The sequence below is a fragment of the Terrapene carolina genome, unplaced genomic scaffold (assembly GCF_002925995.2).
Source record: "Terrapene carolina triunguis isolate 2854851 unplaced genomic scaffold, T_m_triunguis-2.0 Scaffold189, whole genome shotgun sequence".
NCBI classification, from domain to species: Eukaryota; Metazoa; Chordata; order Testudines; family Emydidae; genus Terrapene; species Terrapene triunguis.
The window spans coordinates 15,606,755-15,622,438 of NW_020664540.1; the positions used below are offsets into that span (position 1 = coordinate 15,606,755).

A 15,684-nucleotide genomic window follows, 5' to 3' on the forward strand; every position below is an offset into this window, starting at 1 on the left:
CCCCCCCCCAAAAAAACCCTGAGCGCCCCGCCACCCCCAAGATTGGCCGCCCCTTACCGGGGCCGCCCCAAGCACGTGCTTGGTTGGCTGGTGCCTGGAGCCGGCCCTGGCCAATCCTCTCCATTGTTGTGACCGGCTGCAGGAATGCGGAAGTGCCGGTTTCAAAGCTCGTACCACAGAGAAAAGCAAACAGTTTGTAGCTTGCTTTGAGTGAGTGAATGAATGAGCAGGGGGCCAGGAGTTTGGAACTTGCAAAATAGAGAGCTGAAATGCTCCAAAAAGCACTCTCTCTCCCCCCACACTCCCTGTCACAATCCACCCCACCCCCGTTTTGAAAAGCACGTTTTAGCCACATGAATGCTGGGATAGCGGCCCATAATGCACCGCTCCCAACACAGCTGCAAATGTGGCAAGTGTGGCCACACCACTGCGCTGGCAGCTGTCAGTGTGGACAGACTGCGGCGCTTTTCCCTACTCAGCTGTACGAAGACAGGTTTACCTCACAGCGCTGTACAGCTGCAAGTGTAGCCAAGGCCTGAGATTTTGGCACAGATACTTTTAGTAGAAGTCATGGACAGGTCATGGGCAAAACAGAAAAATTCACGGATGCCGTGACCTGTCCCTGACAAAATGGGGATCTGCGGATCCCCATACTACTTCAAGCAGGGCAGCTGCAGGGTGCCACCTGCAGTTCCAGGCATCTCTTGCTGCCTGCGGGGGCTGGGAGCTCGGGGTTCCCTGCAACCCAAGGGGACCAGGAGCTGCCACAGCAGCAGGGAGCTCAGGGGGTCCCTGCCACCCCCGGCAGCCCGGAGCTCGGGATCCCCCGCTGCCTTCCACTAGGAGCTCGGGGTTCCCCGCGGTGCTGTCCCCTGCTGCCCGGGGCAGCATGGAGCTTGGTGGGTTCCCCCACCACCGCCCCTGGGGGCAGGGAGCTGGGGGGAGGGTTCCGCCGCTGCCTCCCGCTGGGAGATCGGGGTTCCCCCGCAGCGCCACCCCCAATGGCAGGGAGCTGGGGGTTTGCTGCTGCCACCCACTAGGAGCTGGGGGGTTCCCACGCTGTCCCGGGTGGCAGGGAGCTCAGGGGTTTCCCCTGCCGCCTCCTGCTGGGAGCTCAGGAACCATGGCCAACGGGAGCTGTGGGGAGCAGCACCTGTAGACAGAGGCAGCGTGTGCTTGCAGATCTGCCTGGCCGCGCCTCTGCCAGAAGCAGCAGGGACGAGGAGCCGCCGGATCCAGCACCACAAGCCCCAGCCTCAAGCCCCCTCCCGGACCCAAATTCCCTCCCTCCCAGAGCCTGTGTCCCACAGCCCTTACCACACCCCTGCCCCACACTCCACCCGCATCCCCCCGCACTCCAAAGACCTCCCTCTGAGTTAACTGGCACCCCCCGTTTCCCCGGCATACCGGTTAAAAACTTCTACTGTACCTTGAACTCTATCTGGGAGCTGCAGAATTCCAGCTTAGGGATAGGGAAGAGAAACTGTGAGAGATGCAGGTGACCCCTTTCTTCTTTCGCCGACCAGAGAAGATCCATGCATAGGTTTGGACGTTTACAGAGAGTTTAATGCTCAGGAAAGAACTTAAGCACGTGCTTAAGAACATTGCTATCAAAGAATTTTTTTTTTTTTAAGCTTTGCTTTCCCAAATGGGGATGCTTTCCTGTATCTTGGTCAGAGTGAGTGTAAAAGAATCTGAGGCCAGTTTTAGCAGATTCTCGAGAAAGAAGTTTAAACATTGGGGGACATTGGTGAGTTTAGGAAGAAAAAGTGTAAATTGGTTACCTTTTCACTGAAAATGAGTGTGCAGTAAACTAATAAATTCCACTGAAGTAGACTATTGAAGTTCAGAAGACAGTTTTGCACAGAAGGATGGAGTTCGTGTTGTATGTAGAAAAATATTTTTACTAGTATCAGTGCTAGATGCTGATAACTAAGTTTGATTTGTTTAGATTTGAAATAAATCATACACCTCTACCCCGATATAACGCTGTCCTTGGGAGCCAAAAAATCTTACCGCGTTATAGGTGAAACCGCGTTATATCGAACTTGCTTTGATCCACCGGAGCGCGCAGCCCCGCCCACCGGAGCACGCAGCCCCGCCCTCCGGAGCGCTGCTTTACCGCATTATATCCGAATTCGTGTTATATCGGGTCGCGTTATATCGGGATAGAGGTGTACTTAAAACACTTGGGATTATTTTTGTAAATTGATTAAAGTGAAAATAATTGTCTGTATTTACAGTAGTTTGACATTTCCATGTGATGCATCTTAGGGCTATGTCTATACTACAGAGCTTATGCTGGTTAAGTCCCCTGGTACAGAAGCAGCATATGCTGACAGAATTTTTTTTTTGCTGGTAGACATTAGCTATGTTGGCAGAAGCCCCCTTTTGTCAGCATAGCTGCGTCTACACTGGGGGCTTCATCGGCAAGTTTTAAGCCATAGAGTCAGGGACAGTTGACGTAGTAGTACATTGGAAACCATTTTAAATCACACTTAAATTCAAATATTGTGAGAAACAAGGTTTTGTTAATTTATAGATAGATGATATAAATATGAAGGTACCTTATTTTCACTAACCAAACCGTGCAAAAGACACACTCTTCCTTTGTTTTCTCTTCAATAAATTAGGCATTACAGGAGAGAAAAAAGAAAGTTTTGGATGAAGCAGTAGAACTAAGTCAAGATCACTTTAAGAAGTACCTAGCTAAACTCAAGTCAATCAACCCACCCTGCGTGCCTTTCTTTGGTAAGTTATACTACAGGGTTGGAGATAAGGTTCTTACGTTGGCTTTCTTTTAACATTAAAATGAGCAGCAAATTAAGATGCTGAAAATGCATTGAGTTTTTTTTAAGGTATTACATGCTATACTCTGAAGAATTGCCCTTGTGCTATGCATAACTTCGGATTGATTCGATTTTTAACATTCGTGTTTGTGAATAGTTAAATTCAGTAACCTCTGTTACACGGTGTTTGTGTAGATGATTTTGTTCTCTTGGTACACTATAAAATTCTTGCGCTTTCAAGAACAATTTTGTAGAGGCTGCGATAACTGCTCTTTTTGCTAGTTATTTGGCTCAGAAGCCTTAATATTCCTTTGCAATATATTTTCTATAAATTTGGTTTTCTTCCAGTTTTAGCAAGTCCATGGATATTGCTGTTGTATGCAGACTCAAGTTCCAATGAAAATAAAATAGGGTTTCTCTTAAACTTTAATTTTATCTCACATTCTTGACACTGTTCCTTTCTGGATGACCTAAGCATGCTGAGGAGTCTTGTTGGAATGTGACCTCCCGACCATGACCTCAGTATAAGCAGATAAAACTTGTTCCCTCTATAATATATTTAGTTTTCAGAGAGAATGCATAGCTCATTTGCTCCTTCTGATTAATTTAGTATTGGTGCATTGAAATAAATGGTTTGCTCTCTTTTTATGCTGAGGATTTCTTTGCTGGCATTTATCAGAAAAAATGAAAACAGGAGTTGGTGAAATGTGAAAATCAAAATTCTTTTTTTATATATATATTAGGAATCTACCTAACAAATATTCTGAAGACAGAAGAAGGGAATCCAGACTTTCTTAAAAGACAAGGGAAAGAGTTAATCAACTTCAGTAAGAGGAGAAAAGTGGCTGAAATTACAGGCGAAATTCAGCAGTATCAAAACCAACCTTACTGTTTACGGATAGAACCAGAAATACGGGTAATCAAAGAACAAATACAATAGGCGTATACTTTATGTATGTGTGCGCATGTATGTGTATTCATATGATAAAAAAACGGTGGCAGATACTCTACTGATATTCTCGCTGGGGTGCTAGTAGATGTGGGGATGACTGCCTTAATAGTGCAATAACCATCATTGGTAAAGAAAAGAGTGTGCGTCAAAGCATACATTAATTCTAAATCCTTAATATAGTTCATCACATATATCTCATCTGCTCACTATTATACAACAGATACTTCTTGGTTTTGCCGTTGCTATACAGTACTTCACTAGCTGGAGCGGAGTGAATAGGATTAGAGCAAGAGGAAGAAAAGAGTTCTAAACCAACATGAACATATGATGAGAAACTTAACAGTTTCTGTGAAGAAAAAGTGTGCTGCTCTGATATATTAGAATCCTTTGTATGTATCCAATTAATCCAAAACTCCTTTGACAAGGTTTCTGACAAGAGGCTACTAAGGAAGTTAAATAGTCATAGGGCAAGCAGTTACGGATTTGAAAGTAAACGAAAGAAAACAATGAGTAGGAATAAATGGTCATCTTTCAACGTGGCAGAAGGTAAACAGTGGTTTTCTCTAGGTTCTTCACTACGACCAGTGTTTAATATATTAATGAATTGTAAAGGGGGTGAACAGTTAAGTGGCACAATTTGCAGATGACACAGAATTAGATTAGGCTCACACTCGAGAATATTGAAGAACTCCAGAAAGACTTAAAGCAAGGTGAATGGGCCATGTGATGCCAGATTAAATTATTGTTGGCAAATGGAAGGGAATGCTCGTTGGAAGGAATAATTTAAACTACTTATACTCAGTGATGGGTTGTTAAGTAACTGTAACCACTCAGTTAATTAATTGTAACCTCCTGGGCTGTTTTGTGGACAATTCAATAAATGTCTGCTCAGTTTACAGCACCAGTCAAAGAAGCAACACAGGCTGCATAAAAAATGAGAACAGTACTGAAAATACCAAAATGCCATTCTTTAAATCAACGATATGCTCTCACCTGAAATAATGTGTACAGTTCTGGTCACTCTGAAACTGTAGCTGAGTAACAGCGTTCTTTGTATTGTGCTGTTCATTATTGAGAACAATTCTGGAAAAGGGTTAAGTGATATAATTTTAAAATTACGAAGAGGAGCATTGGAATACTTTGAAAACAAATCAAGAAAAGACAGAAATACAATAATCGTAAGTAATAGGTTATAAGTATTGATGTCGGTAAAAAAAGAATGTTTGTTTGAAAATGAAGGAACTGGAAGATCTTGATGACTGCATTGAGATACTTGGTAAATCATGTACATAACTACAAAGCATTTTACAGAATATTGTTGCATTTAAAATAGCTCTTTTCATGTGATTTAAAATAATTCCTCTAGTCAGTAAATTTTACATTATCATTAGACTAGGCAGGATTCAATTTTTATAATTTTGACAGATAATATTGATGTTTATTTTAAGCAATTTTTTAGACTTTTATCTATTTAAATTTTCACAGTTGCAGGAAAATATGGGTGGAGTGTCAGAATAGGTGAGGTCAGACAAAATTTATGTAATAGCTGCTGAGATTCAAAAAGTTAAAAGGTTTATAACCCTTAAAACAAATTGTCAATATTACATGTCAAAATGTACAAAATAAATATCCTTAAATCAAACTCTTAAGTTTTCAAGCAGCATTTTTCTTACTCTGCCTGTCCATAAATTTTGATTATCATCAATGGAAATTTTTTTTTGTTGGTTTGTGTGTGTACACTGAAATTGACATTTACTGGTAAAAATCTAATCCTTTCAAGCCTAATTATCGTTAACTTGTAATGTATGTTTTTTACTGTCATTTGCATCAGGACTTGCTGCTGTATTTTTCCAGGAATGAATTAACAGTAGTATAAAAGCTGCATGTAGCCAGTGAAATGTTCAGATTTCATTGAACAGTTTTGTATTTTCTATATATGCATATGTTGTTAAGAGCATATAAAATTATTTATTGAAACTTGTTTACCTCATTTTAGCGGTTCTTTGAAAATCTCAATCCTATGGGAAATGCACCAGAAAAAGAGTTTACAGACTACTTGTTCAACAAATCATTAGAAATTGAACCTCGAAACTGCAAGCAGCCACCTAGATTTGTAAGTCTTTTTCTTGTAATTTGTTTTAAGTATTTTAAATCCACTGATACTTTAATAAATATGAATAGTACTATTAATAATGTGTATTTACTTCCTTTGAAATTATAGATGTTTCTTGAGTTTTTGTCACAAGACTTTTTATTCCAAAACTGTTGGTTTTTTAGTTTGAGAGTTATTTTAGTTCCTAAAAATATACCTCTTTTGGCTTTATAGGCAAATTGTGTTTTACAATAAAATCTTGGAAAGAATAGCTTTAAAAGTTTGATTTTATGCAGTGTAGTTCTTCTCTTCAGAACTTGTAAAATGGCTTGATAGCATTGTGAAATGATTTTAATTACAGAATGTGGAAAAACCTGCATAAAATAAAATGGAGACCTTTGTAAAAGCATTTTGAAATAAATGTTAATTGGTATTTTTCTCTGACATTCAGAGGAATATTTTCAAAAATAAACTTCACGTTCAGAGCTAAATGGAAATTCTCTTCACTTCCGTGCTGAACTGAAATATACAACAAAATTTTAAAATGAGGTACCATCTTCTTGTGAAGCCAGATAGTGTTGATTAGTTTGTCATTTTAATTAACATTTTATTTTTAAAATAACAGCTGCTGAAGCATAAAGTGATTTTCACGATATTTTGCCTCATAGAAAACTTACTATTATGTCATTATCTTTGCTATAACTCTTGGCAAATCAGGAGTGCCTTTTTCTTATTCTTGGGGTAAGAGAACCATAAAGCAGTTAACAGTTTTTGTGTCTTAAGGGTGATTAAGGTTATACTCCTCCTCTACCAAGAGAATCAGATGAAGTGCTGCTAAAGTAATGCCTCCTTAAAATCATGGTCCCTGTAGATATTCCACATGTATGTGCACCATGTGCTTGAGATTGGAGAGTTTTGCTCAGTTGTTCTCCTTGTGCTCCAGATGAGGATGTAAGGGGCAGTGCAGACTGCCACCACTCCAGTTCCTTCTTACCGTCACATGGCCTGAGTCTGAATCCTCATTGTCCATAGATTTTCTTCATGCTTCTTTCTTCTTCAAAGCTGTAAATATATTATAAATAGCTTTTAGTATTTAGGGTAGTTAGTTTTAATCTTGATGTATTTGATAACATACTTTCTCCCCACCTCAGGGAGTCTCTTCCCATGGACAAAGATTATGCCCAGAGTCTTGAGTTTAAGAACTGCATCTCCTCCCCTTCACTCCCCCCCGCTCCTTCTCTGTGAGCAATGAGCACCAACACTGCCTCTATTATATGGGAGAGGCACATGTCTTAGCTAAATGCAGTATTTGCAGCTCATTTTCCTTCAAAACCATGAGACGAGAGCTCTGTCTGAGAAAACCTTTTCTGTAAGATGTTATGAGACCTCCGTCTGATCCAGGACAGGGGGACCCACCTGTACATTGGCCTCAACCAATGAGCAGTGTCCCAACAAGCACAAGCCCAGGAGAGGAAGCCAGAACTGCTGAGCCCAAGGAGTCGCCATACAGGGCTTCTCATGAGAGTCAGGGGCACTCTAAGCATAAGGACAGATTTTCTTCCAGGTCTTTTTCTGAGAGAAGTGATCCTTTCCTGACTCTGTCCAAGTCCAGTGTGTCCTCACACACAGTTCTTAAAGATTTAAGCTCACTTAAACTTTCTGATCATGAGGGCAAGGCACAAAAGAGAGAGGATCTGCTGGTACTGACATCAATGCCAATTCATAAGCATAAGGATTGGCACCTGCCAATCCCATTTAAGAGCTCCTAAGTAGACACTTTGGTGTTCCCGACCTGCTGTCCATGACGACTGTGGTTGCGCTGGATTCATCGGTCCCAATTACTGGATTGCCCCAGACTCTTGAGACGAACCTAAACTTACACTTCATGGGAGGATATCTTCACCTTTTCTTATTCATAGTCTGTTCAAAAAAGAACATGAAAAATGTGAACATAGAAGGAAACTACCTTGAGGAGATGGGAACGTTCCCCTCCTCAGTCCATAGGCAGGAGCTTTCACCCACTGGTTCCGATAGCTCTGCTATTTGAACAAGAACTGGCACTGTCTTTGGAGGAGTTTGGAGGCTCTGGACATTTCTTGTTTCTGTGACTGTCAACCTATATTCTCATCAGCATCCAACTCTTCACATATCTACTACCTCGGAAGAACAGCAACAACAAGTATCCCAACCCAGGGCCCCTTCACCTTACAGCCTGATATTTGGATGAGCATCAGATCTAGAATGTTCATGCTTGGAGATTGTTGTTTATTCTCAACCAAAGCAGGAAAGAGTACAGCAGAACATGTTATTTGGCTAAATGGAAGTTTCTCTTCCTGGGCACAATGTAATTGGTCCTCCAGAATCTGCAGATAGTCCAAAACATCAGGGTTATCCTGTCACTGAAAACTTCAGGGCTTTTTATTAGTTCCCCTGCAGTTCATCTAGCAGCAATCAGTGCCTTCCATCCTCCAGTAGGACACTTCATTTTCCTTCACCTTCACCCAAAATTTGTCCCAAAAGTAATTTGAGTTTCACATAAATCAACCTATCCACTTACTGGTATTGTTCCCCAAAGTGTTTGCTTCCAGCGAGGAGAGAAGACTTCACACTCTGGACACCAGATGAGCGCTGGTGTTCTACCTGCAAAGGGTGAAATCGATTAGAAAATCATCAAGCTTATCTGTTGCTGTAGCAGAACAGTCATCAGGGCAGACGTTATCTGCTCAGAGACTGAGTGAATCTCCAGCTGCATCATTCTATTCCTCCTCCAGATGAGGTGACTGCCCATTCCACTAGAGCACAGGCAACCACAGCAGCATCTCTTTGAGAGGTGTATTATATGGAACATCTGTAGAGTGGCTATACATTCATGAAACATTATGCGTTAGTTCAAGCCTCCTCTGTAGATGTATCTGGTGGAACTGCAGTATTACAACCATCTATACCTACTGCATCCCCGACCCCTCCTGTTTAACTACTGCTTATCAATCACATGTGGAATACACATAGGGACCAGCACTCAAAGTCAAAAGTATACTGACCTGTAACTGGTGATGTGGGATCCCTGTCTCTATTCCATGACCCTACCCTTCTTTCCATCTTCTTCAAATTCTTCTGATTGGTGGTAAGAGAGGAATTGAAGAAGAATCTGTCCGTCCCGCCTCCTATACCTTCAGTTGGAGCACAAGGAGAACAGCTGTGTGGGTACGGACACGACTTGCTATCAATCTCTGATCTCAGGCACACTAGAAACGCACATCTTGAAGAACCTTCAGTTACAAGTCAGTAACCTCCATTTCTTGTAGAATTGAGTTTTGTTTAACTGAAATTCCTGTTAGCCGAGTGTTCTGGAGGCACTCTGATACCACCCTGGTGGATGTGATATAAGAACATAGGTACCTTTCAGATAATCAATGTTTATCTGTGCTGTATTAGAATTATAAAGTGCAATTCAGATTAATTCATGCTTCTTTTGACTGCAATGTCATATCAGCCGCACCTGTCACTCTTATGGGTAAGAATTGTATACAGACTAAATCAGATACCAGAGACTAAATCAGATACCATAGTTTATAAAAATAAAGAAAAAACTATTCTTATTCAAAGATTCCTATCTCATGGGATTCCGACTCTTGGATCTATGCATGTGGGCCTGGTGAATTTCTACAGTAGAAGCAATAGGATTGTCACGTCACCCTTATTGTGAGGTGATTTGACTGCCTCTGTACTCTGGCTCCTTCTGACTACAGTCTGCAAAAGAGCTCCCCTGGGACACCACTTGCTGACTCCCATGGTTTGTCCTGATCGACACACACCTGAAACTCCAGACTAACAATTCTTTAGAATTATTGAAAGAGAGATTTCTTGAGCGGAGCAAATTTTCACAATTTTATTAAAACCCCATAAAGAGTAGTTTGTAATAAACACTGACAGATCCGTTATAAACTTAGACCCGTTATAAAAATCACCTACCATTAAACAAAATTACGATTTTTGTTCAGAGTTGTGTACTCAATTCCTTCTTTGTTTGTTTTTTCCGATGTCAGATAGTGGGTTGGCATTTTTACTGTTAGTTTACTGTACTAAATACTAGTAATATTAATCATGATTACTTCCTTTAGCCTAGGAAAACAACATACCCTCTAAAATCTCCTGGAATAAGGCCCAATACTGGCAGACATGGTTCCACCTCTGGAACCTTGCGAGGTCACCCAACGCCACTGGAAAGGGAACCATGTAAAATAAGTTTCAGTAGAATTACTGAAGCAGAGCATGAGTCAGCAGCATCGGCCCCAACTTCTCCGAATACGCCATCTACTCCACCAGTGTCTGCCTCTTCAGAACTTAGTGTATTTTTAGATATTGATCTCAACAGTTCTTATGGTATGTATATAATATATTTTATATTTACCTGTTTTTTTCATTTCCTGTTCCACCTCACCTCTGCATAGGCTCTTGTTGTTCCTTAAAAAAAATGTTTTGTTATGGCAGGTGATACCAGGTGGTGCTATTAAATGTAGTCTTCTTTCTGTGTTCTTTTTCTAGTTGCATGCAAGCCTTTAGTCCTGGAAAAAATGCACATGATGGTGTTAGTTCTTGGTTTTTACAAGGTCCTGTATAGAGGGAGCTGTACAAGTAACAGGAGAGTTTGCTCTTTGCCTGGGGCTTGATAGGGTCAGTTCTTGAGGCATAGTTGCTTCTTGGAAGCCAAGCAAGGAGTGTGTGTGTGTAACACAAGTTATATCCAGACTCTGTGTTACTGATTACTTCTCCTTGGATATATCCAGGTATCTAGTACTGTTTGGCAGAGGGGTGACACTGGTGTCACAAGGGATGCTGGTGTTGAAAGAAGGGGCACCAACAAGAATGTTCTGCTATTTAATATGGCACATCATCTTTATTACAATGCCAAAGCAAGTCTCATTTGTAGAAGAAACTCTAATGTACTGGATTTTGATAGTGATGGGATATAAAGCCACTTTGGAAATAAATTGGAAGGCTTTCTTGAGAGAAAGGATGGGGACAATTGAGAAAATAGAGCAACCCTGAGTTCCACTAAAAAGTTGAAACCCATGAGCACCTTTTCAGCTGAGTCTGTTACTGCTGGGAGTGGCACAGGATGATGGGTCCTTAAAGCTTCAGAGAGGCCTGAAATGGTATACGGTGGTTGCCAGCTGCTGAGGTTATGCTTGGGAAACTTGTTCCAAACACAGGCCTGTAATGTTTGCCCTTTCTCCCACAAATGACACGTGAGTGTTCATGGAAGTTACAAGCTCAGCCAGCAGAGCTTGTATCTACTTCATCAGCACTGTTGAGCTAACTGTGTTTCTACTGCACTCCTTGCCCATAGAAGCTATGCACGAAGTACGTAATGGAAGTCAGCATCTAATGTTGTTCACAAAAGAACTTGAACTCTGTGCCCTTTCCTCCCCCCTCTTAAAACAGCTGTCCCACGCACAGCCGCGGAAGTGGTTGTCTCTCGGAGAATGCTACTGGCCCATTCAGTTCAGTCCTATGACTACCTGATGAGGCTGAAGTGCAGTCAGGTGAAATTAACTCCTACACAGAAGGTCAGCATATGGCGTATGCACCCCTTAAGCCTTATTTTGAGGGTTAAAGTAGGGCTTTTAAGTAATGCATAGGTTGTGTGTTTGTCATCTGTGCTGGAATGAAGTCCACCCTCGGAATTTCCTCTCCCCTCTCAATCTGGTCGCTCTGTGTTGCGTTGTCAGTGGGCAGTTGACCATTCACACTTGTTCACCTGTTGATAGATTTGGGTGCCAGGATCCAAAGGATACAACAACCACCCTGTGATACCCTCTCAGTACATATTGCATGGGCTGGAATGGAAGGATAAGAGTTATGTTCACATATCACCATAAAACTAAACACCAGAAAGGGGATTGATTACATGACAGACTTGTGTTTCACGTGGCAAATAGTGAGGGCTCTCCAGCCTGTAGGTAAAAGGTGACTAGGGTGGTTTATGTTGGTGTCAAAATTCAGTTGTAATTTCCTACGTTTCTAGTATTCAGTATATTCTTAACTATAACATTTTATTAATATTGTTTAAAAAGCCATATATTCTTCAACAATACCTTTCAACGTTTTTGGCCTCAAAATATTTACATAGTAGAATGTACCTTGTTTCAACAATAGATTTGATAGCACATCAGAGATATTTTAAAGATGCACGCCAGTACATACTGGTCTTTGGGGTGTTTTATAAACAGATGAAGGGAGGGGGAACACTGTTTTGGTGGCAAAATTTATTTTTTGATCCATTTTTCATTTTATTAGGTAACAATAGCATCTTTGCTCCTGTCCATTTGCCGCAGTCAAGTGAGTACCCTGACTCCTGCAGTTTGTCTTTCCGTTTTCTAAATCTACTATTGTACCATAAGAGCCTAAGAATAATGAAACTCCCATAATAAAGGTATAAAATGTTAGATCAGCTCATTTAAAAAAAAGGGGGGGGGGGTTTTCACGTTAGGTAGAGCATACAGTAAAATGATGCATAAAATCTAAGGACTGCTTGGGTTTGAGCCTAACAAATAACACGGCTGTTTTTCCCCACTGTTGCTTAATTGATAAAGACTGGCTAACTGCACAGATAAAGTAACTAGATATTATGGTGGTTGGCATTAAAATCTCATGCAAGTATTTGCTCTACTATTAGGGAGAGAAAAGGTGCTTTCCGTACCGTATGTGGTGAGCTGACACTGTATTCATATGCTTTGTACATCTGATATACAACTGAGAACAGTGCTACCACCTGTGCCTATCCTCTTGAATAAAAGCAGGCGTTTTTATTTGCAATTTGATTTTATGAAAATCCAGAATTGTAGAATACAGTACGAAATTGGGAAAACAAATCCACTTAATATACTGATCTGCATCATGCACATAAATGGAAAAGAAACGAGCTTTAGCAAGAGCCAGTGTTTTCTTATTTAAATGCCTAACTTTTAATATTTTTCTGAACAACTCTTAAATATCCCCCCCTTTTTTTTTTCTCCAAAGGGAAAAGGTTGTAAACTTTTAAAGGGGATGAAAGAAGTTGTAACAGTTGGAGTCTTATGTACTATTTTTGTCTGCTCTACCATTTTTTCTGCTGTGGGATTGCAACAGAACTGCTATTACATTCCATAAGTAGCCCTGTAAACTCCAAATGTGAACGTGTAATCGCTTTTTGGACAGAAGGAGGTGGTTTTCCATGCCAGTTTTTGATTTAAACATGTGCCAAAACCACATACACCACTGCATGCTTCCAGTTAAAGACAATGAATTCTTCCTCATGAAAAAGCTTCCAAATGAAACAGTTTCATTGTCTACTATCCTTTCTTATCAGGCCTTCATTTTCTCATTTTCTAAATACAGAGAGCATAGGAAGACTGTCAAATTGAGGCATTCAATATTGCTTATTACCTGCCGTATGACTATATATTGTACTTCATACCGAAGTCTGCTTTGTGAAATGCAGTGTATAATTACAAAAATGGCTGGTAATGTAACTTCCTTCAGCTGGGCTGAACAATTAGGGATGCCACTGAATACCAAGAATCTGTTTTATGCAGCGTTGTTGTAGCCGTGTCGGTCCCAGGATATTAGAGACTCAAGGTGGGTGAGGTAATATCTTTTTGGACCAGCTTCTCTCACCAACAGAAGTTAGTTCAATAAAAGATATTACTTCACCCACCTTGTGTCTGTAAGAATCTGTTAGTTTTTTTTGTAGTTTTGTCTAAAAAATTTCAGAATGTTTGACTTTACTGTATTGTGCACCACCTGAAACTCACCTTATCTCTTTTTAGAATCTTTCTTCAGTTCGTGTGGTAGTATACATAAACTAAGTGAAGAGCCTCTGGTTCCTCCTCCACTTCCTCCACGCAAAAAGTTTGATCAGGATGCTTCTAACTCTAAGGTGATTGTGTGTGTGTTAGTTAAATCATCTTGTTAGTAAACGTGTTGGTGGATTTGATAAGCTTTATGAAACAATTGGTCTTTGACATGTGCACATTGTTCTAATGTAGTGCAATCTTGTTAATTCTGATTTGTTAATCTTCAAACCTAATAAATCTCACAGAACAGCCTTACCCTGTTTGCCCCACTTCTTAGCAAAAACTTAATAGCAGAGAGCTGAAATGAGGTTTCACATTAATAAGACTTCATTACTGTTACAAAATACACGGCAATACTAGTCCTAGTACAATATGAAGTAGCATAATTAAACTGCAAATAAATTATATGAACACAGTACACTATGATGCATTGCTCTTTATTTTGTGGGTGTGTATACATATTAGAATGATTTTAATCTTAGGGAAAAACTCTTACCACTGGGTTTGTAAAAATCAGTTCTCTCAACCTGATGTGTTGCCCGTTAAAGGCTACACTTTGTCACTTTTTCAACTAGCGAAACCTTCACTCTACACCTTCATTCAGTGCATGTCAGGAAATATATTACTTTATAAGAAATGAAAGGTTCTTTGGGTGATTTCTTTTTCTGTATTTCAGGGAAGTTTAAAATTGGATGATGATCCTCCTGCTATTCCACCAAGGCAACCTCCTCCTCCAAAGATACAACCTAGAGTTCCTGCTTACAATAATCCATTTGATCAACTGCTGCATAGTCCACCACCACCCCCTCCAAGAGACCCTCTTCCTGACACCCCTCCACCAGTACCACTTCGGCCTCCAGAACACTTCATAAACTGTCCATTTAACCTCCAGCCACCGCCAGTGGGACGCTTTCACAGAGATCCAGATCGGTTCAGGGAAGCCAGCACATGCCCAAGCTCACCAAACACTCCTCCAAGCACACCCTCTCCAAGGGTCCTGCGTCGCTGCTGTGGGCTCAGCTCGAGTCACAACAACCTTGCCCATCCTCTAGCTCCCCCAGTCCCACCAAGGCAAAATTCTAGCTCTCAGTTACCAAAACTGCCACCAAAGACTTACAAAAGGGAGCTTTCCCACCCTCCTTTGGACAGACAGTCTTTGCTAGAGAATGCAGAAACTCCTCAATGACCGTAGCCATATTAGTCATTGACACTGGAATAGTATTTGTAAAGTTCCTTTTTATTTATTCAAAAAAAGGCAGTGTATTTTAGTACTTTCACAAATAATGCTCTTACAAAAGTGCTGCTGATCCAAAAAAAAAAAGTTAAAAATTAGAAAAACTCTCTGCTCTTTGTCTACTCCCACAGCATTACCCTCAGGTGATCAGTAGCATTGCCTTGTCTCAGATCCTCAGTGCCGACAGCTATGCCAGTATAAAGATTATATATTTTGCACTGTAAACTACACTACATGAATTTAAACTATCAGTTCATTGCACTGAGCCGGAAAAAAAAGGTGCGTTTGTGGAATTTTTCAAATTTGAGCACGAGTGGCCTTTATTTAAAAAAAAAAACAAAAACAAAAAAAACCAGTGGAATTGCTACACAAGCATGAGGATGGATAGTGTTACTGATTTTAAACCTCTGGCTACTTGCCTTCGAATTTTATGTAAATCTGGGAAGTTTGTGAATGACAGCTACTGTTCTCAAATTTTTAATGCCATGTCTTAATGTCCAGTCATTTGCTGCTGAAGAGGAAAAAGAAAAATGAGTTGAAAATCTAAATGAAGATATCAGAATGCACTATTAGTTTTGGGGGGAGGGATAGCTCAGTGGTTTGAGCATTGGCCTGCTCAACCCAGGGTTGTGAGTTCAATCCTTGAGGGGGCCATTTAGGGATTTGGGGCAAAAATCTGCTTGGGGATTGGTCCTGCTTTGAGCAGGGGGTTGGACTAGATGACCTCCTGAGGTCCCTTCCAACCCTGACATTCTATGATTATTTTGACAAAGTATAAC

The 15,684-nt window shown here is 40.8% G+C and overlaps 1 protein-coding gene across 1 annotated transcript in view; it reads left to right on the plus strand.

Annotated features, from left to right (window-relative positions):
• Window positions 1-15,447, plus strand: part of SOS2 (SOS Ras/Rho guanine nucleotide exchange factor 2) — a gene marked incomplete at its 5' end in the record, with an annotated part of 78,195 nt that extends 62,748 nt beyond the window's left edge. The window contains 7 exons of the mRNA XM_026654218.1: window positions 2,634-2,751; window positions 3,533-3,705; window positions 5,738-5,854; window positions 9,955-10,216; window positions 12,134-12,175; window positions 13,645-13,754; window positions 14,348-15,447. Of these exons, the coding sequence (XP_026510003.1) occupies window positions 2,634-2,751; window positions 3,533-3,705; window positions 5,738-5,854; window positions 9,955-10,216; window positions 12,134-12,175; window positions 13,645-13,754; window positions 14,348-14,857 (1,332 nt within the window). The remainder of the gene's footprint in view (window positions 1-2,633; window positions 2,752-3,532; window positions 3,706-5,737; window positions 5,855-9,954; window positions 10,217-12,133; window positions 12,176-13,644; window positions 13,755-14,347) is intronic.
• Window positions 15,448-15,684: the final 237 nt, after the last annotated feature.